The sequence below is a fragment of the Branchiostoma floridae genome, chromosome 6, assembly GCF_000003815.2.
Source record: "Branchiostoma floridae strain S238N-H82 chromosome 6, Bfl_VNyyK, whole genome shotgun sequence".
NCBI lineage: Eukaryota > Metazoa > Chordata > Leptocardii > Amphioxiformes > Branchiostomatidae > Branchiostoma > Branchiostoma floridae.
The window spans coordinates 10,113,090-10,136,360 of record NC_049984.1 but is presented as its reverse complement, the minus strand read 5'-3'; the positions used below and the strand labels follow the sequence as shown (position 1 = coordinate 10,136,360).

The 23,271-nt window shown below is 42.0% G+C and overlaps 4 protein-coding genes across 5 annotated transcripts in view; all 4 read left to right on the top strand.

The window, feature by feature from the left end:
• The window catches only part of LOC118418084 (low-density lipoprotein receptor-related protein 4-like), a 31,940-nt gene extending 24,362 nt beyond the window's left edge, over positions 1-7,578 (top strand). The window contains exons 6-15 of the mRNA XM_035823912.1: positions 1,618-1,769; positions 2,199-2,330; positions 3,075-3,203; positions 3,604-3,746; positions 4,332-4,434; positions 4,758-4,938; positions 5,218-5,482; positions 6,069-6,357; positions 6,843-7,016; positions 7,331-7,578. Of these exons, the coding sequence (XP_035679805.1) occupies positions 1,618-1,769; positions 2,199-2,330; positions 3,075-3,203; positions 3,604-3,746; positions 4,332-4,434; positions 4,758-4,938; positions 5,218-5,482; positions 6,069-6,357; positions 6,843-7,016; positions 7,331-7,578 (1,816 nt within the window). The remainder of the gene's footprint in view (positions 1-1,617; positions 1,770-2,198; positions 2,331-3,074; positions 3,204-3,603; positions 3,747-4,331; positions 4,435-4,757; positions 4,939-5,217; positions 5,483-6,068; positions 6,358-6,842; positions 7,017-7,330) is intronic.
• A 386-nt stretch (positions 7,579-7,964) lies between these two features.
• On the top strand, positions 7,965-11,476 carry LOC118417668 (low-density lipoprotein receptor-related protein 2-like). Its single transcript, XM_035823311.1, has 7 exons — positions 7,965-8,153; positions 8,422-8,631; positions 9,007-9,123; positions 9,751-9,906; positions 10,142-10,330; positions 10,712-10,951; positions 11,205-11,476. Exons 1-7 carry the CDS (start codon positions 8,012-8,014, stop codon positions 11,456-11,458), a joined length of 1,308 nt encoding a protein of 435 aa, XP_035679204.1. The 5' UTR covers positions 7,965-8,011; the 3' UTR covers positions 11,459-11,476.
• A 302-nt stretch (positions 11,477-11,778) lies between these two features.
• Positions 11,779-15,084, top strand: LOC118417667 (sushi, von Willebrand factor type A, EGF and pentraxin domain-containing protein 1-like). Of its 2 annotated transcripts, none has more exons than XM_035823310.1 (5): positions 11,779-11,995; positions 12,523-12,866; positions 13,298-13,433; positions 13,869-14,018; positions 14,255-15,084. In XM_035823310.1, exons 1-5 carry the CDS (start codon positions 11,794-11,796, stop codon positions 14,686-14,688), a joined length of 1,266 nt encoding a protein of 421 aa, XP_035679203.1. In that variant the 5' UTR covers positions 11,779-11,793; the 3' UTR covers positions 14,689-15,084. The 2 variants fall into 2 exon arrangements, with proteins under 2 accessions (XP_035679203.1, XP_035679202.1); XM_035823309.1 differs by having other exon boundaries at positions 13,256-13,433.
• Positions 15,085-17,607: 2,523 nt separating this feature from the next.
• On the top strand, positions 17,608-19,969 carry LOC118418083 (annexin A7-like). The gene is made up of 3 exons (XM_035823911.1): positions 17,608-18,110; positions 18,291-18,434; positions 19,172-19,969. Exons 1-3 carry the CDS (start codon positions 17,802-17,804, stop codon positions 19,913-19,915), a joined length of 1,197 nt encoding a protein of 398 aa, XP_035679804.1. The 5' UTR covers positions 17,608-17,801; the 3' UTR covers positions 19,916-19,969.
• Positions 19,970-23,271: the final 3,302 nt, after the last annotated feature.

Below are 23,271 nucleotides of genomic sequence, written 5' to 3'. Positions count from 1 at the left end.
TGTGTACAATATCTTGTATATTTTTGAAATGGTATTCAATGCATATTATTCTAATGTTGGTCCATAAAACATACATCAGATACTGTAAATGCAGAAACTTTCACGGTGGTTTAATGTTCGCGGTTCTTGCGGCGGCCGCTTCACTGCGAATTTAAAACCACCGGTTACATTTTTCCATGGCATTAAGAGACTACAGTTCGTGGTGCTACCGCAAAAAATCAATTTTCCTGCTACCGCAAAATTAAATCTCCGCGAACTTAAATGCATTTACAGTACTGTGGTTGATTCTTATAATTTAGTCACAACAAAACCAATCCTAAACTATTGCCTGACAAAACATTGCAACTGAGGTACAAAGTTGTTCAAGGTTAAATACTCATGTCTATTTGTTGTTAACAGTTGATCTTGTCACAGATTTAATCTGTGTAATTGCTTGATAAAATCAACTTATAATTCTGATTGCACAGGAGTGTCAGGTTGGCCTATTTGCTTTCTGGGTATGTTTCTCCAAGGACAAGGGTATGAATTGTTATATGGTCACATTGGTCAGATATCTAGATTACAGTCATGTCAATGACTTTTTTTGCAAGCTCAGCTATTAACATTCCTGTAGGTGTACTTGTAAAAGTGCTACATGAATTGATTTTCATTCAGCATGTACATGTCATATATCATGTAATGTAGGACCCTGCAATGGTTTGTTCCTTTCCTTTCCTGCACCTCTCTAATGAGGCAATATTTGTATTGTCGCCTGCTGACTTGTGAGATTCATTTTTGCTGGTGGACATTTGCCCTTTCCCAACATGCATAAGCAGTTACAATTACATAACAAACATTAACTAGTAAACTTTGGTCTGCAGAAGTTTGCTGGACACAAACCCACAAAATAGGTCAAGCCATACGCTGCTGCTAGGTCAAAATCGTGAACAAAGGTTGCTTTTTGTAGATCTGTTTTGTTGGGAATATTTCATAACTTCAACATTCAAAAGTAAATATGAGCCAGTATCAAATTCAGGATCATCCCAAATTAGAAATTGCATCCAGAGGTTAAGCTCCCAGCAGGGGTCAATGGCCTATAGAACGCAGTTTGCCAAATGTGTTCTGTAGTCCGTTGACTCTGCAGGTAGGTTTTATCTCTGTAAAGTCTATTTAGGCAACAAGATATGTTTGAAGCTTTGATCAACCTTATCTTTCATTTCAAAAGTAATATTTGCAGATTCCAACAAGGAGGTGCCTTTAAGTAACCATTGTCAATTAAGGCCGTACATTTTGTCCATTTTTTCTTCTTTCGTTTGAGGCTAACCCAACTTCAACTTGCTAAAGATTTTGTAGCCTATATACCGTAAGGTTTGATCCACTCACACCGGGAAGGTACCCTACTCTTTTCGATAAGTGTGGTGGGTTATTTACCTGAAAGTAGTTGTTGATGTCAAGCATATTGTTATGTTGAAATATGTCTATCATACTACTGAGTGAAGACACAAAGCTAACTTGAGAAGACTTGATTATAGAAAAGATGGGAAAGAATTGTTCCATTGTTGCCATTGAGTAATCTCTACCCTTTGACATGGTTTGAATTTGACTGTCCCACTTACATTGAAACTTCTGTTCCTGTAGGAAGCTGTACTGGGTAGATGGCTACACCCGTCTGCTGGAGTGTTATGACCTCCAGTACAGAACACACAGCCAAGTGGCCAACATCACCAATGTGGTGGGGAACAGTGTGTCCTTTGGCCTGGCTCTTCACAATGATAAGTTGTACTTCACAGGTACGTAACTAATGCAGCACTCTTGGTTGAAACTTAGTCTGTATAATACAAAATCTGGGGCTGTAATTGACCCCTCTCTGAAGAGGCCGGAGGATGTTGGGCGGGCTGCTATAAGCGAGATTTAATCAGGCTAGTTGAAACTCGTTGATATGATTTTTTTTTCATTCTCTTGTAACATTAGACTGAGATTAGAAGAGATGTATGTCTCACATTAACATTAAATAGCTGACGACTTTTGAAGGTTGAAAAAGTAGGTTGCAAAATGAAGAATTAAAGGATGTATCTTTCAAGGAAACAGTTTTACTTTGATGCAGTTTATTTTCCAATGTCTAATGCCATTTTGTATTCTTAATGAGAAATGATAATTATCTAAAATGTAATCTTCTGTGTCCTAATGTGTGTTAATTTAACTTGTGTTGTACCCTACAGTGTGGGATGAAGGAGCTGTGTACTCCATCCCTACCAGTGGTAGTAGTGAACCAACCCTACTGCTGCAGGGCCTCGGGGACCGACCATTTGGTCTGCAGGCAGTGGACAGTAATTCTCAGAACACACTGGAACGTAAGAATGGAATCCTTTTGCTTTTTTTGTTCCTATTTGTTTAGCTAAAATGAACAAGCATAGTTGTTCACTAAGAGATATATTTAAGAGACTCAATGATACAGACAGATATGATTATATATTCAGATGTAATAACTCCCACAATGCTAAAATAGGCAAATATATAAAAGACTGCTTTGTCATAAGAAAAAATGCCGAAACTCATAATTAGCCCCACTCGATTGTAATACAATATCAATGATTTCGGCTAGTTCTTATTGTTCTAGAAATTAGGATGCCAATTATTTCATTCTATATTCATAATCTGCATATGTACTAAGTTTGATACTTGTTTTAGTAATAAGGATGATAAGTTTGTTTCTTCTTTTTTTTTTTTTGCCATACATTGTACCGTGTACGATCGTTGCGCAATAAAGTTCTTCTTCTTCTATAAAGTTGAAAATTGTGCACCCTATATGTAGAGAGATTTCTTCCTCAAGGTTCCATTTGTTTCACCTAAGTTATACTCCTGTTTACTTGATGAAGATTAGACATCAAGGTAACAAGATATGACCAAAAGCAGTTACTCAAGCAACTGTATAAGATTTTGGAAACTTTCATTTTAACCATTTCTAAATTGTATCCAGTAGCTTGAGTAACTGCATTTTGGGGCATTTAGCTCTGTTTACCAGTCTCTTAACATTATAAACGGTGTTGTAGATACATTTGTACTGAATTGAAGTTTGGAAAACAATATTTCCACAGAGGGTGCTTGTGGAGACAACAACGGGATGTGCAGCCACTTGTGCCTCCCTACGGGTCGCTACAGCTACAAGTGTGCCTGTCCCAGCTATGGGGGGATGACCCTGGGGTCGGACAGGAGAACTTGTGAAGGTTTGTAAATATTTCAGTCTGAATGAGTAAAGCCTATTATGTTTTGGCATTGCGAACTAACCAGTACAATGGCCACGTGGGTAGAGTGTTCACCTTGCATTTGGTAGCTTGAGTTTGATCCCCTGCCCAGTCGTATCAAAGACTTTAGACATGGTACATGCTCCTCTCTCTGCATAGTACTTAGCATTTGGATAACAGCGTGATAATTGAACCAAGGAGGTTACAAAACCTACTTGGTTGAAGACACACCACAACCAGTGCAAGTGGCCCAAGGGCTATTGAAATGGAGATGGGCACTACCCTTTTCACCATCTGGTGTGGAAGGGTACTTTCACTAGTTGCATCCCACTAGAGAAAGGTCAAAGATCCCTGTTACTGACAAGCTGCTGTTGGCACACAGAACCTTCCAAGTTCCTTCTGTATGCTGCTGGTGACACCGGACATGTCATGATGCTGTCCCTGGATACGAACGCCGGGCAGCGGCCGGTCATCGTGGCACGGGGAGTGCGACCAGTCGCAGTGGAGTACGACCCGGTTGAGAAGGTGGGTTATAGTCAGCTCCTTGGTGGACTGTAACATATGCTTTGTTGTCACACAGTCCTTGCAACCAGTGTATTTGCTTCACAGTAACTATTACTAAGCAGTGGTTAAGTGCAGTGCCAATCAACGATGTAGTTATATTGGACACCTGTGTTGATGATAGCTATTTCTTTGTTTAAGTCTTTGTGACACAAGTCTAGTGAGGTTAGTTAAATACACAACTTAAAAAGCTGCATGTAATACAGTGTCTCATGTAAATATTCTGATAGATTTGTGTTGATTTATTTGGTGTTAAATAAAAGAGTTACAATACAGATAGCACTTTTATAAAGTTAATGGATATATAACATAAAACATAATAATTCATCTTTTATGATGTTGTTGATTTAGTTGCTCTTTGTTCATAAGTGTTCAATGCACCTCTTTGTAAATGTGAAGTAAAAGACTACTGCTGTGACTAATGAAACAGGAACGACTTCTACTGTTACTGCTAGACTTTTTACAACCTGCCATGTACTTGTAATTGAATACATCCTGTTCCCTACTAAACGTATACATTCATTCGGATTTGTGTCCTTCCTCATACAGCGGGTGTACTACAGTGATAATGGGATGTTCCGGATTTGTCGAGTGTTCCTCAATGGTACAGGATTTGAGGTATTCCTGGATGCTGGCATTGGAGTTGTTGATGGTAGGTAAAGTTACAACAACAATACACATCTGAGTTTTGACACCTATAGGCCATTTACTTGTTTGCTAGCACTAATGAATATACTGGTGTTGATGTCATCAATAGTTTGTTCTTTCAGTAATTTTCTATCTTAGTCATTAATTGTTGAAGCTATTCTGTCAAAAGAACATTCTCCAGTCTCAATAATTGTTTGTGAGAGCTTTTTAGAGCAGCAGTGAGAGCCAGATGTGTATAACAGTCTAATAAACATAGTGAATAAAGGCTGTATGTTGTTGTAGGAGCACAATTGCACATATTTAACCATAAAAAACTTTGATCCCCAGGCATGACTCTGGACTGGCGTAACAGGAAGCTTTACTTCACTAACATGGGAACCCACTACTGGGGCGGAGGGTCTCCATGGCAACGGGTGGAGATGGTCGGCCTGGATGGCAAGCAGAGGAGGAGGATTGTGGAGAAGTCTTTGGACAAGCCTCGAGCTCTCGTGGTGGACACAGAGAGGGGGTATGTATGATTCAGATGGTTCCATATACCTTAGAATTGATGGACTTAGCTGAAGTTGTTTTTTTTTTTAAATTTATTTGAGCATCAGTGTTGATTTTATTCAAGGATGTAACCACCTTTATATCTCTTTTGCATTCCGAAGACAAATTGTTTTACAATTACTGAGATATTTCAAAAGTTCGGCAATAAATGTGGCTTTCATCAGCAAATGCCTGGACATTAATGCCCTGAAAAGTCAGAAGATAAACGTTTTTTCTCTCAATGTTTTACCTTCCCTAGATACTTGTACTACTCTGACTGGGGAGAAGTTGCGAAGGTGGTGAAAGTCGAGCTGGATGGTTCCAACGCCGTGGTCATGAACCACAACGGGATGCACAACCCCAACGGCCTGGCCCTGAGCGCCGGTCAGCTCTACATCCTGGACTCCCACGCCCGGCTGGACGTGGTGACCGAGAACGGGACCCAGCTGGCCCCGGGAAGCCTGGACAAGATTGACCTGGATGACCAGAACGTCAGGAACACTAATGACGGTCTGGGCCTGCAGGTACTTAAAATACATTTAAGTTCGCTGGGATTTGATTTCGCGATAGCGGGAAAAATGACTTTTCGCGGTGGTTTTAAGTTCGCGGTAGCGCCATGCACTGTAGTCTCTTACTGGCATGTAAAAATGTTTGCGGTGATTTTAAGTTCGCGGTGAAGCGGCCAACAGGAAAACCGCGACCATTAAACCACCGCGAAAGTTTCTGCATTTACAGTATTGCTGGGACTTCATTGTCTAATGATAAAATGCTAGAAAATGCTCCTGTGATATGCATGTCATGATTTTGGAGTTTCTTATCATCAAAATACACTAAGACTTCCTCCAGTAAATCTCAGACTCTATACTAGTACACAGTGTTAATCACTGCACCAAACTCCAGAAATGCAGTCAGGAAGTATAAACAAGGCAGTGTGCTAAAAGGCTTACCACATTCTTAGTTAAGTCATCTTAAAAGCCTATGCCTTGAATTCCAATTAAAACTAGGCTAATCTCTGGCTCTGTCCTTGCCATACTTCAAGACTGGAATTAGGGCACCAGAGCTTGTTAGTAATTCAGAAGCATATCTAACATATCTTTGTCCTTGTATCAGACCCCATTTGGCATCTCTGTGAAGGGGAGCCAGATTTTCATCAGTGACTGGGGCACCAGCGCTATCCACCTCATCGACTCGGACACCAATCAGAAGTCAGTATTAGTCACGGACGTCGGCTCACCAATGGGGGTGAAGTATGCAGAACGTGATGCGGCGCCAGTACAGAACCCCTGTCGGAGCCACGACTGCAGCGATATCTGCGTACCAACTCCAGCCCAGTCTTTCCGCTGCCTGTGTCCTGACATAGGAGGCAAGGTGCTGGATGACAATGGAAAGAACTGCAGGAGTAAGTAGAAAAACTAATCCACCAAAAATCTGCATTTAAAAAGAAATACTCCATTTTAAAGGCTCTAGAAGGTGAAGATGGAATTTTATATCAATTACTTTTATTTGTCTATCACAAACACAATTAATCACTAATTCACTTGTACAATATTGTAGTATATAGCAGGGATCTTGGTCATAAAAGTCAACTGCATTCTTTTTATATTCATCAGATATTCAGATTTGTGCTGTAATAATGCAGTATGTACATAGTATATGTGATTATACATCCACTGTTCAAGTTTACTTTCACTACCATGTATGTAAGGAATAGACCTTTCGTATAATTGTGCCACCTAGCAGTAAGAGATATAATTGCACCTAATGCATCATCCTTGTATCATTTGTTGTCACTTTCTCTTGGCTGTATTTCCTGTATATAACTTTTGTTGATATTACAGCCCACCCATACTTATGCCCTTTCTGCCGCCTATGTCACTCCTACAGGACCAACCAAGTTCCTGCTGTTTGCCGACTATGCTGAGATCCGTATGCTTGGCATGGACACCCAGGACAGCTACGCCTACCCTGTGGTACAGAGGCACGAGTACTTCACTAACCTGGTGGCTGTCACCTATGATTCAAGGGAAGAAAACATCTACTTCAGCAATGTGGACAGTGGTAAGTTGTCAGAAATGCAACAAAGATTAGTTTGGTTATAAAGTGATGTAGTTGAGACTTAACTAATTGTATGTTAGTAGCAATACTATCTATTGCATGACATGACTTATACATGTAGGAAGGTATCTTGGTTGTGAAACTCACCATTTATACTGCATTCTTTTTATATTCATCAAGTATTTTGATTTGTGCTGTCGTAATGTAGTATCTAAATTGTATACATGATTGTATATCCACTGCTCCAGTGTACTTTTACTACCATGTATGTAAGGAAAGCTGTTTGTTCATTGCTGCTGTGCTTGTTTTGTCCCCAGGTATGATCATGAGGGTTCACCTGAATGGCACAGGTGCATCGGTGGTGTACTCCATGGCTGATGTGGTGGATGGACTTGCCATTGATCCCGTGGGACGTAATCTGTACTGGACAGACTACACCAGTGGCACTGTGGAGATGATGCCTCTGGATGGAAACGTTTCATCCCATGTAGAACTCATCAGTGGACTGGACAAACCAAGGGCAATCGGCTTGGATCCAAACCAACGGTATTTATTTTTTCATTGAAAAGTTTGACATTCTATCATTCAAAAACAAAGCAATGTGCATAAAGTGTTACAAGTCTACTGAGTGAGCTTTACAGATAGAAATCCTGCATGTTGAAGCAAGATGATAATGTCCAAGTCTGTAGATAACCATTTCTATGTAGCATTAATATCAAATGCTGCTATAGATGTGACCTTGTTGAAATGTTTTCATGGATTTATTCAGTTTGTCATTTATCAATCAAATCAATGAATCAATAAATAAATAAATCAGTCAATCTTTATTGGTGATGCTATATATGTATTTGCTCGTACAGGCACTCATGAAGAAATATCATTTTGCCACATTTTTCTGTTGTGATTTAATGATGAAGCAAATTAATACCACATTGCTACACATTAGGTATCTATTCTGGAGTGATTGGGGCGAGAATGCGACCATCTGGCGAGCAGACATGGACGGCTCCAACAAGAACGCACTCATCGACGAGGAACTGCAGTGGCCCAACGGAATTGCTCTGGACACTGTCAGGGAAAGAGTCTTCTTTGCTGATGGGCACTCTGCACAGGAGAAGATTGAATACACAGACTATAGAGGTAACAATAGATGTAGATGGAGAAAGTTTGTAATGCATACAGAATGAAGTAGAGTTATGGATAGCTCAAGTCATTGGCTGTGATGTTACTGTTTCAACTATGAAGTGTGTTGCCATAAACAAATCTATGATGCTGTACAAAATGCCTGTGTTGCCTGGTACATGTAGTTGAATGCTATGATACAGAAGTAGTCATACTTTTGTCATGTATGTGTTTGTGACAGATGATTTTTGGAAGGGGAACAAACCAATTTTCTTGTGTTCCATAGGTGTGAACAGAACAGAGCTGGTCCACCTGACAGACACACATGTGGACCAGGTGTTTGGGCTGACCATGCACGACAACACCCTCTTCTACTCGGACTGGGTCAGCAAAGGGATCCACCTGACTAACCTTGAGAGTGGTATCACCCAGGTACTGGTGGAAGGGCTGACTCGTCCCACACAGTTGTACCTGCACCACCCTCAGCCATATCCTGGTAAGGGCCTCACCAACAACTGTATACTTTTAACGTTCAACAGCAAGTGGAACCATTCATTATCGGTGTATTGTGAGAATTGATTGCTGTATGAATGATTTACATAGTACATACAACCCAGCCAGAAGAAAAGTTAAACGAAGTTTGGCTCCAGTGTTTTCCAGTTGTTGTTAATGAAACATAAAACTTTTAATAGATCATTGATGAGTGCCTCACATACTTTGATGATCCAGTTGTCCTCTCCCTCAGGAAGTCTACATTATGGTGTTACTAGTAACTAGTTTTAATACTGTATATGACTAGAGATTACAACTTGTACTTATGTATAAACAGACATTTGATGTGTCAAGTCTTCCTTGTTGTGCCCTCCCACAGAAAATGAATGTACAGCGTATGGGTGCAGTGACATGGCCATCCCAGTACCTGGTGGCTGCCACTGCAAGTGTAGAGTGGGCAGGAAGTTGAAGGCAGATGACAAGACATGTGAAACAGGTGAAAATCATGCATTTGGATTCAGAAACATTTTTGTACAACTCATATGTGGGTATTTTTGTGGATATTTCACATTGAGGTTATGCCAATTGTTGTGCTTGAATATGTAGATATCACCATATACTATTATCCTAATCATAATACTATCTTACAACTCTCAGCAACTGAACCATGCATTTGGATTCAGAAACATTTTATTTTTGTACAACTCATGTACAGAATATGTGTGATAAATTTTTATGGGTACTGTATTTCATATTGGGGTTATGCCAATTGTTGTGCTTGAGTATGTAATACTAGTTTACCTTTCTCCGCGTGGTACCTAGGGATATTGAGTAAACGGACTGTGGTTTCAAACTATAATATGTTGAAAACATTGCATTTTTCTTCAAATATTGGCATTTCAAACCTGCGTCCGTCGACTTTAGATTTCTAGATACCTTTTTATTTTCAAAACAACGAATATAGGATACCGCTCGGATATACCATAGGTTAACTGGCGATATCATTATGTACTAATATGCCAAAGAGCAGTTACTCAAGCAACTGGTCTTTGGCGTATCTTATTACCTGGATGTCTAACCTTCATTGATGTATCATGTACTAATATTACAATACAACCCCCAGCACCTGAACCATGGATCCGTGTGGAGGACTGGAGATGTGCTCAGTCCTGCCATGAGCAGGCATACTGTGCTGTGGAGGTCAGCAACCCCACCATATACAGATGTGTCTGCAAGGCAGGTTACCAAGGAAACGGTTTCCAAGGAAGCGGTTGCACAGGTATGCTTTAGATACATGGATATACCCTTGTAGGGTTTTGACTGTGCATTGTCGTCATCTTCCTAGATATGTAATATACATGTACATTGGCAGATACTGTACAGTAACAGAATGCTCTGTGGATTCTTCACTTGCATAGCTAGAGCCAAAGAGCATGTCCTGTTCCTGCTTTAGCACTAGAAACCCTCAAAGTAAAAGAGATTGGTAAATCTAAGTACCTTTGTATTGTTTACAGCATGTGATTTTGGGTACTACAAGTCCGTGCTGCGACCAGGACAGTGTACCCAGTGCCCCGACGGTGTGTCGTCCACAGCTGCCAGGACGAGCTGTGTGTGCCGCGGGGGTCTCCAGTGGTACATGGGGGAATGCACCTCTGATGTACCTGAGGTGACGGCCAGACCAACAACACCATTGGTCTTCCCAGGTACAGAGGGATTGTTTAGGAAGTTCTAGACTTGGGCAGGAAAGAAATGTTCCTGTTTGCAATTTGATCTTTACATTATCTATCATTGGTTCATTCACCAAGTCCTGTGGTACATTTTGTGTGCCTAGTACATGTATATTCCACTTCAGTATTAGACAGAGGGAAATATGTTGTGTTCTCTGATGTTACTTTTCCAATAAAGAGGAAGTTGACATATGGTTGTACTATCCAGTGCAATGTAGAAAATCTTTTTCATTTTCTTAATAATATGTAGTAGTTAAATGCATAAAGCAAAACATAAGATAATGGACTCTTATTAGACGTCCATGTATCATATTATTCCACATTCCATGCTCACCTGTCGTTTTGCCCCCAATCCAGGCACCATGCCACGCTTTGAAAGCTGTCCAGACACTCACAGCTGGCAGCTACCCGAGGATGCAAACTACGTGACATGGGACATCCGGCTGCGCGCCTTGGACGGGTATGATCGCCCCCTGGAGATCAGCCCTAGGGTCCCCAGTAAGATCTACTATGGCACAGGCAGCATGATACACCAGTTCACAGCCACAGATCAGTGGGACAACATGGTCAAATGTAGGATTGAGGTCACCATAGAAGGTATTTACCATTCTGTGGCTTTACATATCATAGTACATTTCCTACATATTGAAAATTTCTTCTAGTAGTAGTAGTAGTAGTAATAGTAGTAGTAGTAGTATCCAGTATTTGATTATACTGCTGCTGGGATCACGGGTAGGCAGCAGTCAGCTAGTCTTCCCACCATGCTTATCTAAAGGTGATAATTTTGCCAATCAGATTCCGTTACACCAGAGACTTCAAAGATCTACGTTAAATTCTTCATTTCCCATAGATATAACCCCTCCCCAATTGGTCTGCCCTGATGACATCATTGTGGAGACATCTGGAGAGTCAGCAATTGTCAGATGGGATGCTCCTGTCACCAGTGATAACAGTGGCAAGAAACCCATGCTGACCAGCTCCCGCACGCCAGGGTCACGGTTCTTCCGCGAGAACTCCCCTCACACGGTCACATATTCAGCAAGGGACGAAGCAGGAAATCCCTCCACATGTTCATTTATTGTTGCAGTACAAGGTATGAAATAGTTGGGCTACACCAATTCATTTTGTCGGTTCTTGGATTTTTTAAAATGAAAATATAGCAATCTTAAAGCAACAATCATGGAAGAAAACTTGAATATGACTGTATTGACCTCATAGAACTGAGTGCACTATGGCATAAACTTGGTCCTTGGGCTTTGTTTTCATTATGGTTTTCCAGTCAAGCATTTTTTTAAGTCTGAGAACCAACAAATAAAACTGGTATGGCCTTGTGGTCCATTCCTGTCAGAATTACTTTGTTTTACATTCTTTATTCAGAACCATGTCACAGTACCTTTGCTTCATTTAAAAGTCCAAGATATGAAGTATTCTTAAATGCAATGTCATTGGTCATTACAGGTCCCAAGTGCCCAGAATTGGAGGTACCCCGAAATGGCCGACTAGACTGTACGGAAGGGGATCGTGAGCGCGGACCATGCACTGTTGTGTGTAACCGTGGTTACCAGCTACTTTCCGGACCTGCGACAAGCTACTGCCTGGGCAGCGTGTGGAGCAGCATCATCACAACATTCTCCTGTGTCCGTAAGTACTGTGCTTTCATTCAAGTTTGTGGCATGATAATTTCATGACACAGTGATTTGTGTCTTTAAGTTTATTGATAGAAATACTCTATTTAGTTATATAGAAAGTAGATTCCCTCATTTTAGACACATGAGTAGCACTGACAAGTTTATATTTCTCATGCGTTTTGACAACCCGACAATAGCGAAACCCATACAGTCCTACATTTTCACCATTACCAAGAAGCGAGAAGAAGCCAAACTTTTGTGTTAGACTAGATTTGTGATACCTTTTATATGTATATATCCTGACTTGTTGTGACCTCTACTTAGCTCGGTTGGGCAAAATTGTACAATAAAGGTCTTCATTCATTCATTCGTTGAAATGACTGAAGAAACACATTGGAAATGCCAGTACCTGTTGACAAGTGCAGTTTGCATTACATTGTTACTATTTTGTTCTTACTAAACAGAGGGCATGTACATGTGCCATGGAATTTTGGTAGGGACATACTTATTTACATTGGATTTTCAACCTTAATTATCCAGGTGCCTCAGCCCCTAGAAGGCAGAGAAGGAGTGTGAACATGAGGTTCTCTGGCTACTGCAGCAGTGAGGAGTCCTTCCAGAATGAATTCCGTGATGGCTTGTACCACAGCTTCCAGACCAACGGTCTGTGTACCCCCGGCCAAGCAGACGAAGTCGGACTCTGCAACAGGAATAACTACAATGTTCAGTGTGGCCTGGAGAAACGCTCTGTGTTTGGGCGGATGAAGAGAGCAGGAGATGGCGTGTCGGTAGAGATCCCCCTGGAGGTCCAGCCTGACCAGTCTGGAGATGCTGTGGACACTGTAGATGAGGGGGATGAAGTGCTGGATAAGGCAGTGGAACAGGTGAGAATGGAAGCATGACTTCGTTCTTCTTTGTTTGGCTCAAGGAGTAAGGCTCCCAGAAGCCTAATCACGTGAAGGATTTTACGTTGTTGCATTACGCTGTTGCATCTTGCATTGGAAACACATTCCTTAAAAACTGCTCATCTTAGATGAAAAAGGAGATACAACACTGTACCTTTAAGCCTTACATTTCTGACATTTTATGTGGGTGAAACAAATTCTCTTGGCTTCTTATGCTTTGTAACAGTTGTCTGTTTTGACACATCTGTGCAGATGACACCTTTCTCTCAGCATTCTGTCACACTGCTGCTTCTTTGCTGTCTAGTATCTGTGCCTTTTCCAATGCTTTTTCCTTGTCTTTCTCCCCATTCCCCCTTCTACTCCCTCAGCACCCTCCGCCAACTACCAGTTCTTACAATTATTATGTGCAGGTCGAGAGGCTCACGGACGCAGGCGTGACGGTAGAGGCGCGTGGAGAGACGTATGTCAGCACGAGTGACTCATTTACTGCCTCCGCAATTACGTACGAGTGTGACCAAGGCATGGTTGAGGTCAACAAAGTCTGTGGTAAGATTTATTTGTTGTCTGACCAGTGATATGGAGTAAATGACATTACATTTCAATTATTTTCTCTGTTGTACCAATAGTTACAGAGCAGTAGTACCAAGTTTGCTAATTGGCAGTGACAAATTCTGTTGTTTATGATGGTGCTAAAATGTTATGGTGATGTAAAAAATGACTCTGACTCAAAGCAGAAAGAGAAACAACACTGCTGGCTAATTTTAACATAAATCAAGAGTGGTCAAAGTCCTTATAATCCGCTGTGGTTGTGCTGTTCTTAAAGCATATTTCCTCCTTGAAGCTTCCTGCCGTACTGCAGAAGAATGTCTGGGATTTACATCTCGTGTTCTGGTCACGCTGTAATCGTTATTTGAAAGGTAGATAGCTCATATCTATATGTTTCTCATTATCGTGTTTATATCGTTTCCTCCTCACATGTAGTTACCTGTCCTGCTGGAACTTTCCATGATGGAGACAAGTGCACATACTGTGTTCAGAGCTTCTACCAGCCTGAGGAAGGGCAGCTCAGCTGCAAGGCATGTCCAGAAGGAACCGTGACAGACATGCCGGGAGCCTACAGGAAAGACCAATGTAAGTTTACAGCAAACCATTTTTCCAGACGACCATGGTGGTTGTCTATATTGTTCTTACAACTGTGTAATGTTTGGCTAAAGAGTCCAGGTTAACTGTTTAATGTTTGCAAACACTCATAACTTTCATTGTAATACTTTCAACTGTGTTAAGCTCCATGTTGATGTAGCTTTTATCACGGACAAAAAATATCTATTCAAGAACACCAATGTAACTTAAATGTCTCTCTTCCAAAGGTATGGTTCCACCGGAGCCCCAGTCATCAGCTGGTCTCCCCATCGCCATCATAGCGGGGGCAGCTGGGGGAGGCGCACTCCTTATCATCATCATCGTTGCCATTGTCTGCTGTGCTCGCCGTGCCAGCAGGAACAAGGAGGGTGGGAGTCCCGCTAAGAAAAACGAAAAGGTTCAGAATTTTCCCAACAGCATTTATGAGCATCCCGCCGGGGGGTCCGTTCCCCCACAGGAGAATGTGTACGCTGAGATACCGGAGTATGGTTACAAGGGAGATGTGTCTGCTGCCCCGCCCCTACCAGCGCAGCGCAAAAGTGGCCCGCCTAGTGATGACACGTACCAGGGGTTACAGAAAACACAGGATAACACATACCAGGGCCTACAGCACCCTGGACGCGACAGCCGCAAGAAAATGAAGGTCACCACTATTGCGTGAATAAGGGCTAAATCACGCCACCCACCCATAGTACTACAGTAATGCAAGTGTCTCTATATCACTTTCAAATCATTCAAGGGCAGCACATTTGATAGGGGGACAGCATTGGACAACTTTGTAACGTACTCCGGCATCTCAGCTACAATTTCATAAATTTACAGCAATAGATAAGCCTTATGGCAAAACAGATCACATCTGAACTTGAATTGTACTCTTTCATATAGATACTTGTCATGTGAGCTGTCAAGGTGACAAGTTGAGGTGTATACAATTGTTTTACCTGTGTGGAAAGTGGAGCAACATATTCAAGATGTCACTACAGTCAATCATTTCATTTCATCATAGTAGCTGCATGAAGTTCCTTTGATTTTTACTTTTCTATTATACATGTATTATTTTTTGGGTTCTATGCAGGGTGGAGGCTTTTGTATTTGTATATGGGAACTATTTTGGTATCTGTCATGAGCTTAAACTATTTATAATCAACATATGTATTTATGGTGCCTGTAGATTATGGGGACTAATGTATGCTATGTGTTGTAGAAGAGAGTCATTAGATCTTTTACTATCAGTCTTATCTTGTCAGTGGAGACTATTGGAGAGTTTTTGAGTCATATAAAATCTATTGATTAAATTTGTAAAAGTTTCTGTGTAATATATAAGATACATTTTACACATCATGCATGGAAATTGCAATGGCAACAGAATGGATAAAAGACTTTAGAGGCTGTGGTCGGTGCTTTTGCCAAAGATTTCATCAGCCAAGTCTCATTATACCACAGTCACTTGGTAGCATTTATTTGGTAGCATAAAGTAGACCTTGCAGTTGTATACACATCTTGTCATATGCCAGTAGCATGTGTTAAAATCACTGACAATACTTTTGAAAGAGAATATGAAAAGAGCTTACATGATGTTTATCAAGAAGTCTAGATGGAATATTTAATCATGTAAAGCTCAAGAAGGGAGGAGTATATATTTGTAACTGGCTACTGTTCTACAATCACTGGCTGTACTTGCTATTGGCAATGTTTATGACTGAAACCTGTTGTTTGACAAGAATGATATTTACCTTCTTTACTGTGTTTGTATATTTGAACGACCTTTGTGCTACTACTGCCACAACTATGGGAATGAAACAAGATGTACACATTTCTGCTTGCTTTGGTAAACTGAAGCAATGTGATTCCCAAAGACAATCATACTGTAGAAACATATACTGTAGATGTAATGAAGGGTATCTTGCAGTTTCCATGTTCTTTAGATAGTCTATTTGTGAATGTGTGTGTGTATCTGGACACTGATGTGAAATTGCCCTGAGGTTTGCACTTCAAACATGTTTTTGGTGGTTTAGGTGCTTCAAAGTTACTGCAAGAGCTTGGAAAGAACATGATATTTTGTCTGCACATTCAGAAGATTATGTGACATTCCGAGCTGTTGTCCTCAAATTGTTAAGGCTTTTAATGAAAGACTAGTGTTCTCTTTTAACTTGTGTCACAAATAAGGGCTTCTTCACCCAGTATTCCTTTGGTGAAGAAATCTGCAGATCAACAATGCAACATTATCTTTAGCTCACTTAACTGTCAATTTGCTGAGCTCTCTGTCTATACTTCTAATATATGATATTATTGGTGGCTTTTTTACATTTTATGACATGCATTTTACATGAAAGATTGTGTGATTTTTAATATAGACAAAGGAAAGTTTATAAACCTATGGTTTTTGGTGTAGTAGGGTACAGTGCTTTTAGAGTTTCTAAGATATATTATTTGTCGGTTACTCGGGTGATAGGATGTTATATAATTGTGCCTTATAACCTGGGATAGTGTGTGAAATCTAGACTTAGTGCAGGAATATAGTACCTATCTGCCACAGTTGTAAATGAATATACATGTACATTCTACGTGCAAATGTGCTTGTACGTTTCTGGCATTGCAAACAAGTCCAACAATGTTACATGTTTATATGACTACAGTCTTTTTCAAAACGCTCATACTAGTAGAATCTATCTGTTTTCAATGGACATTGTACATGGATGTATTCCGATGTATGCATCTTGTAGTTTTTAAAGGGATATATTCCATTACTATGGGAACTTGCTTTGTGAATCTTCTTACAGATCAGGTGAAGCAAAAATATGCAAGTAGTTTGTAGTTTGACTGATACATTTCAAGATGGCAACACATTTTCATCTCATTTCATTTCAACTTCCCTCTTTTCATCTTAATTCTTAGATAACGTTACCTCCTTTTCATTTGGCTCACTTCCCACATATTGAATTTGGGTGGTTTTCCTTTTCTATTGATTCTATATTTCATGGATTTTTTTCTAAGCACCCTACCCCCCATTTTCTAAATGAGAAAGTCCCTACATATATTACAATGCAGTGTGTTACTGGGAACTTAGCCATACTGTGCTTAGGTGATTTTATACTGTCAAAATCTGTATATTCGGGTTGTTTATCACAACTCTTTTATCTGTATAGTTGGGTTGTTTCTTCTGAACCGGAGTGTTATGAAGCTGGAATATTTGAAATAAAGTTGTCTTTTCCTTGAAGTGTGCGTGGTCCCTGTTGTAGTGTTACAATACCCTATAATATTTGTGAAGAGCATGGTACACCGTATGACTCTACTACAACCACTTCTACTATAGGCAATAGCCTACTACCTACATACGTACCTACTCCCATGACCTCCAGGCCATTGGGGGGACAAGGTGGCCATGAAGACAGAGAGCTGCCTAATAGGCTGAAGAAGACTAAATGTAGTTTGTTACATTCGTTCACTGTCGCGGATTGTATTGAATCGAAAGGTAGATTTATGGTTTTAAAGAGACGAAATAAAGAAACGGTTTGTAACATTTGTATTTTAGCTATGTTGTCTCCAAAGGGGTGATTAGCCTGATTAAATCTTACTATTCGCAGCGCTACACCTGTTCCCGCACGCCTCAGTCAGGTGGTTAATTAACCCAATTTTGGGAAGTAACCAATCAGAGGGATTATGCAAATAAGTATGTATGCTAATGAAGGCTAGGGTATAAAAGTAGAGAGCTTTAGAGTAAAAGGCGCGCAGTTAGACTTCGGGTGCGGACGCACGAGGCTGTCGGAGAAAATCATGGCGCAAGCCCCGCACGCCCCTCCTCCGGGGGCCATCCAAGCATTGCTGGCAGGACAGGGCCCACCGGTACCGGCAGCACCTCAACAAGCAGTCCAACAGGCAGCGGGGCAAGGTCCGCAGGCAGCGGGGCAAGGTCCGCAGGCAGCGGGGCAAGGTCTGCAGGCAGCGCAAGCTCCGCAGGCCGCGGGGCAAGGTCCGCAAGCCGCCCCCCAGCACGCGGCAGCACCCCCAGCGCCACCCCCAGCGCCACTTCAGCCGGTAGGACAAGGACAAGGGGCCGGAGCGCCGATTGTGCAGCAGGGACAGGTAGTGTCGTTCACGATTTTGTTGGTGACTTCGTGGTCACTCTTTGTACGTAGTGAGTGGGGGAGGGCGAATAAGGAAAGTGGGGAGGGCGTTCTCTTTTATTGTAGTGTGGCGGAGGAGTGGTTAGGAATGTCGCAATTTTAAGTATGTTAACGTTTTTTTTGGTGGTTTCTACCCCAGGGGCAGCAGCAAATACCCCCTCAACAGCCACCAGCGGCACTCAGGGGTGCAGCTGCACCGCAAGCACCCCCGGGATTACCTCCACAAGTCCAGCAGGCGGCTGGAGTTCAGCCGGATGGTGCCCCTCCTATCCCACCGCAAGAGGTAAAAAGAAGTTTCATGCTGGTTTTGACCTAAGTAGAAAGATTTTAGCGCTAGATTGTGTGTTTGGTTACATGCTTCCGGGTAGTTAAAAAAAAAAAAAAAAAAAATTTTTAGTTCGTTGTTTACTAGCGTGTTTACAAGTATGGTTTGAAATTTGTTAGGGCGGTTTTAGCCTGGTGACAGACTGTGTGGTCAATAGTTTGTGGTAGTAGCATGTGTGGTTGACAATTTACATGATTTAGCCTGTGTGGCTGACAATTCACATGATGTAGCCTGTGTGGCCAGTAACCTGTGTGGTTATTAGTTGGGGATAGTAGCCTGTGTGGCTGACAATTTACATGATGTAGCCTGTGTGGCTGACAATTTGCATGATGTAGCCTTGTGTGGCCAGTAACCTGTGTGGTTATTAGTTGGGGATAGTAGCCTGTGTGGCTGACAATTTACATGATGTCGGACAATTTTACATGATGTAGCCTGTGTGGCCAGTAACCTGTGTGGTTATTAGTTGGTGGTAGTAGCCTGTGTGGCTAACAAGACGCATGATGTAGCCTGTGTGGCCAATAACCTGTGTGGTTAATAGTTTGGGGTATTGTAGCATGTGTGGCTGATCTCACATGTTGTAGCCTGTATGGCTAATTAATTTGGTGTGAAAGGTATTTTATGTACTTTTTCCTGTGTGGAAATTAGCCAGTGTGGCTGAAAAAATTGAAGGCATGTTTCTGCTTTTATTCTTGCAGGAACTTGCGCAGTTGGTAAGATCCCTTCAGGCTACAGTGGAGGGGTTCCAGAGGGGGCAAGTGGGAATGAGAGCCATTTTGAGAGATATAAGGAGCATCGTACAGCGGCCAGACGCGCTGTTTGATGCTGCCTCAGCCATGCAGCTGGTGGAGGACTTGGCGGCGGCCGCTAAGAGGGAAGGACATAGAAAAGCGGACGATTATCAAGCGGCAGCAGAACTTTTTAGAATGAATCGTCACGATCCTAACCTTAAGGCGGCGTTGAGGGAAATGTATGCAACTGATGCAGAAAGAAAGGTTGGAAAGCGTGTTGGGGGGATCCTGGAGAATTTAAGTAATAAGGGTAACCAGGCAGTTTCATCTGCACCAGCACATGGGTCGCGGCAACAGTCGGGACAGTGTGGGCTGATGCAGCAGCGGTGGCAACCCTATGTCCCGCAGGGTTTCTTCAGCCCGCCTCAGCCATTTTCTAACGCAGTACCACAGCAATGGCTTTCCAACCTTCCCCAGATAATTCCCAACCTGGGTTTGCAGAGTTTCCCCAGCCAGCAGTGGAGCCCCAACCTGGGCCAGCAGGGCTGCTCTGGCCAGGGCCAGCTCTGGAACTCCAATCCGCCTCAGTTTGGAAATAGCAACCAATTTCAACAGGCTAGCAGTAGAACCAGGCGGTGTTATGGATGTGGAAGTAATAGGCATTTGATAGCGAAATGTCCCGAGAAGAGGGGTAGGATGAAAAAGGAGTAACATTTTTGTTTGTACTATTATTGTTATGGAGAATGAAGCAATTTTGTAACACTGTTGAATTGTATGTTTTTTCTTTGGAAGTCAGTGATCGTGCCCGATGCGAGTTGGTAAGAACATGCTGTTGAAAGATTATAGTGTGCTGTTTGTTGCATTTTGAACAATTTGATGTGAAGATGTAAAATATGTTGGATAATCTGGTTGTCAAAATTGAAGAAGTACTGAATTTGTAATAGTTTGTTGATGAGAATATAAGGTTAACGTGTTTTGTGTGAAATATTCGGTCGACGAGATTTTCTTCAATATGTATATTGTACCGGTGATATTGATTTCAGAAGATTCGTATATATTAGAGATGACTTAAAATTGTATTGAGTATTGCAAGTTCTCTCAGTAACAATGAAAAGTTTGTGAGAGGCATTTGAACAGATAATGGACCTGGACTGGACTGGACTGGACGTGAATAAAAAATGTTTTGGCAATTTTTATATGGCAATTTCTTCTTTTGAGATGTGTCTCGCTCTTTTAGAGTCGTAGGATAGTATATTTTCGTGTTATTTAAAAAAAAAAAAAAATAAAATAAAAATTTCTGTTCTGGTTTTATCGTCATGGCAAACACCAGGGGCTTTCCTGTTCCCTTATCCCCACCTTTGTGGGTTGGTGTTTCCCAGGGCTGAAAAAATTACTGTTGGTTTTTTAAAAGTTTACAGAATTTGAATTTCGTTCTTTGATTCTTTACAGTGCACTCGTGGTAAGGGTAACATTCATTTGGCACAGAAGTTTCCCAACGTGCACTTTGACCCTGAGACGGCAGCCAAGTGTAAGCGAGTGAGCCACTCATGGGTAACTTTTGATGGGAAGCCCTGGGACAACACCAACCCCCCAGCTCCCACCTTCAGCGACGTTTTGGAGGGGACGTGCCATGGAAATGCCACTATGTTGAAGTTTAGAAATCCATCACACTTTATAGCAGGGAATATACATAAATATCCAGGAGAATGGGAGCTGATCCTAAGGGAACATGCAGATAGGGAATTATTGATGAAATGGATCAGAGAAGGCGTTGATGTGGAAGATTTTATTGTGCCATTTAAGGGCTCGTGGCAAGGCCAATATTATGATGAATTGTATCCACCAAAAAGGCTGTTCCCTAATGGATCTTCGTGTAATCAATTTGTAGATTTCATTTCTGAAACGATTGAGGACCGCTTAAAAACGGGGGCTGTTCAGCTGTGGGGTAAAGTAGGGGAAGTAGACCCGCCACATTTGGTGATGCCTTTAACGGTTGAGCCATCAAAACCTCGATTATGTTGTGACATGCGGTTCCTCAATCTTTTCACAAAGAAGGTACCTTTTAGCTTGGATAAGTTGATGGATGTCACGCGTTATATAGAGAGAGGTTTCTTCCAGACCAAATGTGACGACAAGTCAGGCTACGATCACGTGACCATCAAAGAGCGGTCTAGAACTCTGTTAGGTTTTCAATGGCAGGGTTTTCTATTTGTTTGTGCAAGCCTCCCATTTGGCTGGGCCTTGTCCGCTTGGATCTTTCACACGATAGGTTTAGCGGCAACAAGTTATGTAAGGAAGTTGGGAGTTCCAGCTGCTCAATATATAGATGATAGACATGGGGGCCAGTTGGTAAGACCAGGACAAGCTAAGGTATTAGATAAGGACACATGTTTCAAGTTGGCGGAACAAGCCATCTTCTTGTTGGCGTCACTCTTGGTTAGGCTAGGATATTTCCTAAATTTAGAAAAGTCGGTCCTGATCCCAACACAAGTCCTCACTTTCCTGGGGATGATTGTCAACTCAATTCTGCTGTCTTTTGCTATCCCCGTAGTAAAGAAAGACAAGTTTGAGGATCTCAGAGTACAGATTCTAAGGGAAGGTAAGGTACAGGTTAAGATGCTACAGAAGTTTGTGGGGAAGGTGGTTTCATTTGCTGTGGCCGTGCCAGGAGCATTGTTATTCACTAGGGAGTGTAATGCAGCTATATCTCAGGCAATTCGTAAGAATCAATTGATTTATGTAAGAGGGGACTTAAGAAAGGAGATTGAACATTGGAGCTTCTTACATGATTGGACAGGGACTTTCCCCTGGAGAGATGAGAAGCATGTGGCTGTCAAAGTGGCTTCGGATGCATCTAACGCGCGCTGGGGGGGTGTGATACACCCGGGGAGTGATGCCCAGGTAGTGGTTGGAGATGCGTGGTCATCACAAGAGAGAAATTTGCACATTAATGTTAAGGAAGCTTTGGCAGTTAAGTATGTTTTGGAAGCAGGGGGAGCAAGGTTTGAGAATGCTAGAGTGAGGATGGAGGTAGATAATCAAGCATTGTTGTTTGCATGGAGGGCACAAGGTAGAAAATCTAAGCAGATGTTTGATGTCCTGAAAGAGATCTTTTTCTTAACTATGCGCCTGAACTGCTCATTGTCAATGTATTATGTTAGTTCGTTGGAAAACCCAGCGGATGCACCGTCCAGGACCTTTGCGGAAGGGGACATGACTCTGACGGATAAAGCATGGGGAATTTTGCAGGCAAATTGGGGCCCATACGGTATTGATTGTATGGCGTTGCCATCAAATTCAAAGCTCCCTGATTTTGTGGCCCCGTTCCCTGTCCGGGGAGCAAAGGCAGTGGATTTCTTTGCCCAGCAGCTAGGGGAGGATTTCTCTAACTGGGGTAAAGGGTATGTGTTTCCACCGGTGCAGTTGGTAGGTCAGGTGGTTAATTTCATTAAACAATGCGGATATTCGTGCACGCTGGTGGCACCTCAAACCTCCCCGGTAGAGTATTGGTGGCCTATTTTGAAGGCTTTAGCGGGCAAGCGCATCTTGTTAGGCCGCAAGGGAGAGAGTGGGGTAGTCAAGATTCCCTCGCCGGAGGGATGGTCTCCACGTCGTCTGGAATGGGACTTATGGGCGTGGGAGATCTGACAGAAAGGATTGTAGCAGAGACATGCATATAGGGGAGGATCTAAATAAGGGGAGTTTTGGCAAGTTAAGATATTCTTACAAAATGTATAATTTCTATGTATCTCCTAGAAGGAGAGATCCAATAAAGGACTTTGACAACACAGTTATGGTCATCATTTATTTATTTTCACAGGTGCTACCAAGAGCCCCAAGATTGTGCGGCCCAGCAGTAGCATGTCCAGAGTGTGGACACGCAAATGACGAAACTTTTAATTTCTGCCAAATGTGTGGTTACAAGAGAAAACGTTTAGGTGTGAGTAGGGGTAGTTTGCTCCAGCAAGTAAATGTAGAGGAGCTGGACGCCAGAATTACGCAACTACAGCAGGATGTTACCAAGTATAAAAAACAAAAGTCGGCATTGCAGAAGGAGTTAGAAGGGT

Bases quoted from the DNA above. Each gene is read 5' to 3' on its own strand.
- LOC118417668 (XM_035823311.1), top strand. From the start codon at position 8,012: ATGGACGGCTCCAACAAGAACGCACTCATCGACGAGGAACTGCAGTGG. The intron at 8,154-8,421 runs GTAACAATAGAT...TGTGTTCCATAG, and splicing joins TGAATACACAGACTATAGAG to GTGTGAACAGAACAGAGCTG. The intron at 9,124-9,750 runs GTGAAAATCATG...TACAACCCCCAG, and splicing joins TGACAAGACATGTGAAACAG to CACCTGAACCATGGATCCGT.
- LOC118417667 (XM_035823309.1), top strand. From the start codon at position 11,794: ATGTCATTGGTCATTACAGGTCCCAAGTGCCCAGAATTGGAGGTACCC. The intron at 12,867-13,255 runs GTGAGAATGGAA...CTACTCCCTCAG, and splicing joins TGGATAAGGCAGTGGAACAG to CACCCTCCGCCAACTACCAG. The intron at 13,434-13,868 runs GTAAGATTTATT...CCTCACATGTAG, and splicing joins TGAGGTCAACAAAGTCTGTG to TTACCTGTCCTGCTGGAACT.
- LOC118418083 (XM_035823911.1), top strand. From the start codon at position 17,802: ATGGCGCAAGCCCCGCACGCCCCTCCTCCGGGGGCCATCCAAGCATTG. The intron at 18,111-18,290 runs GTAGTGTCGTTC...TTTCTACCCCAG, and splicing joins CGATTGTGCAGCAGGGACAG to GGGCAGCAGCAAATACCCCC. The intron at 18,435-19,171 runs GTAAAAAGAAGT...TTATTCTTGCAG, and splicing joins CTCCTATCCCACCGCAAGAG to GAACTTGCGCAGTTGGTAAG.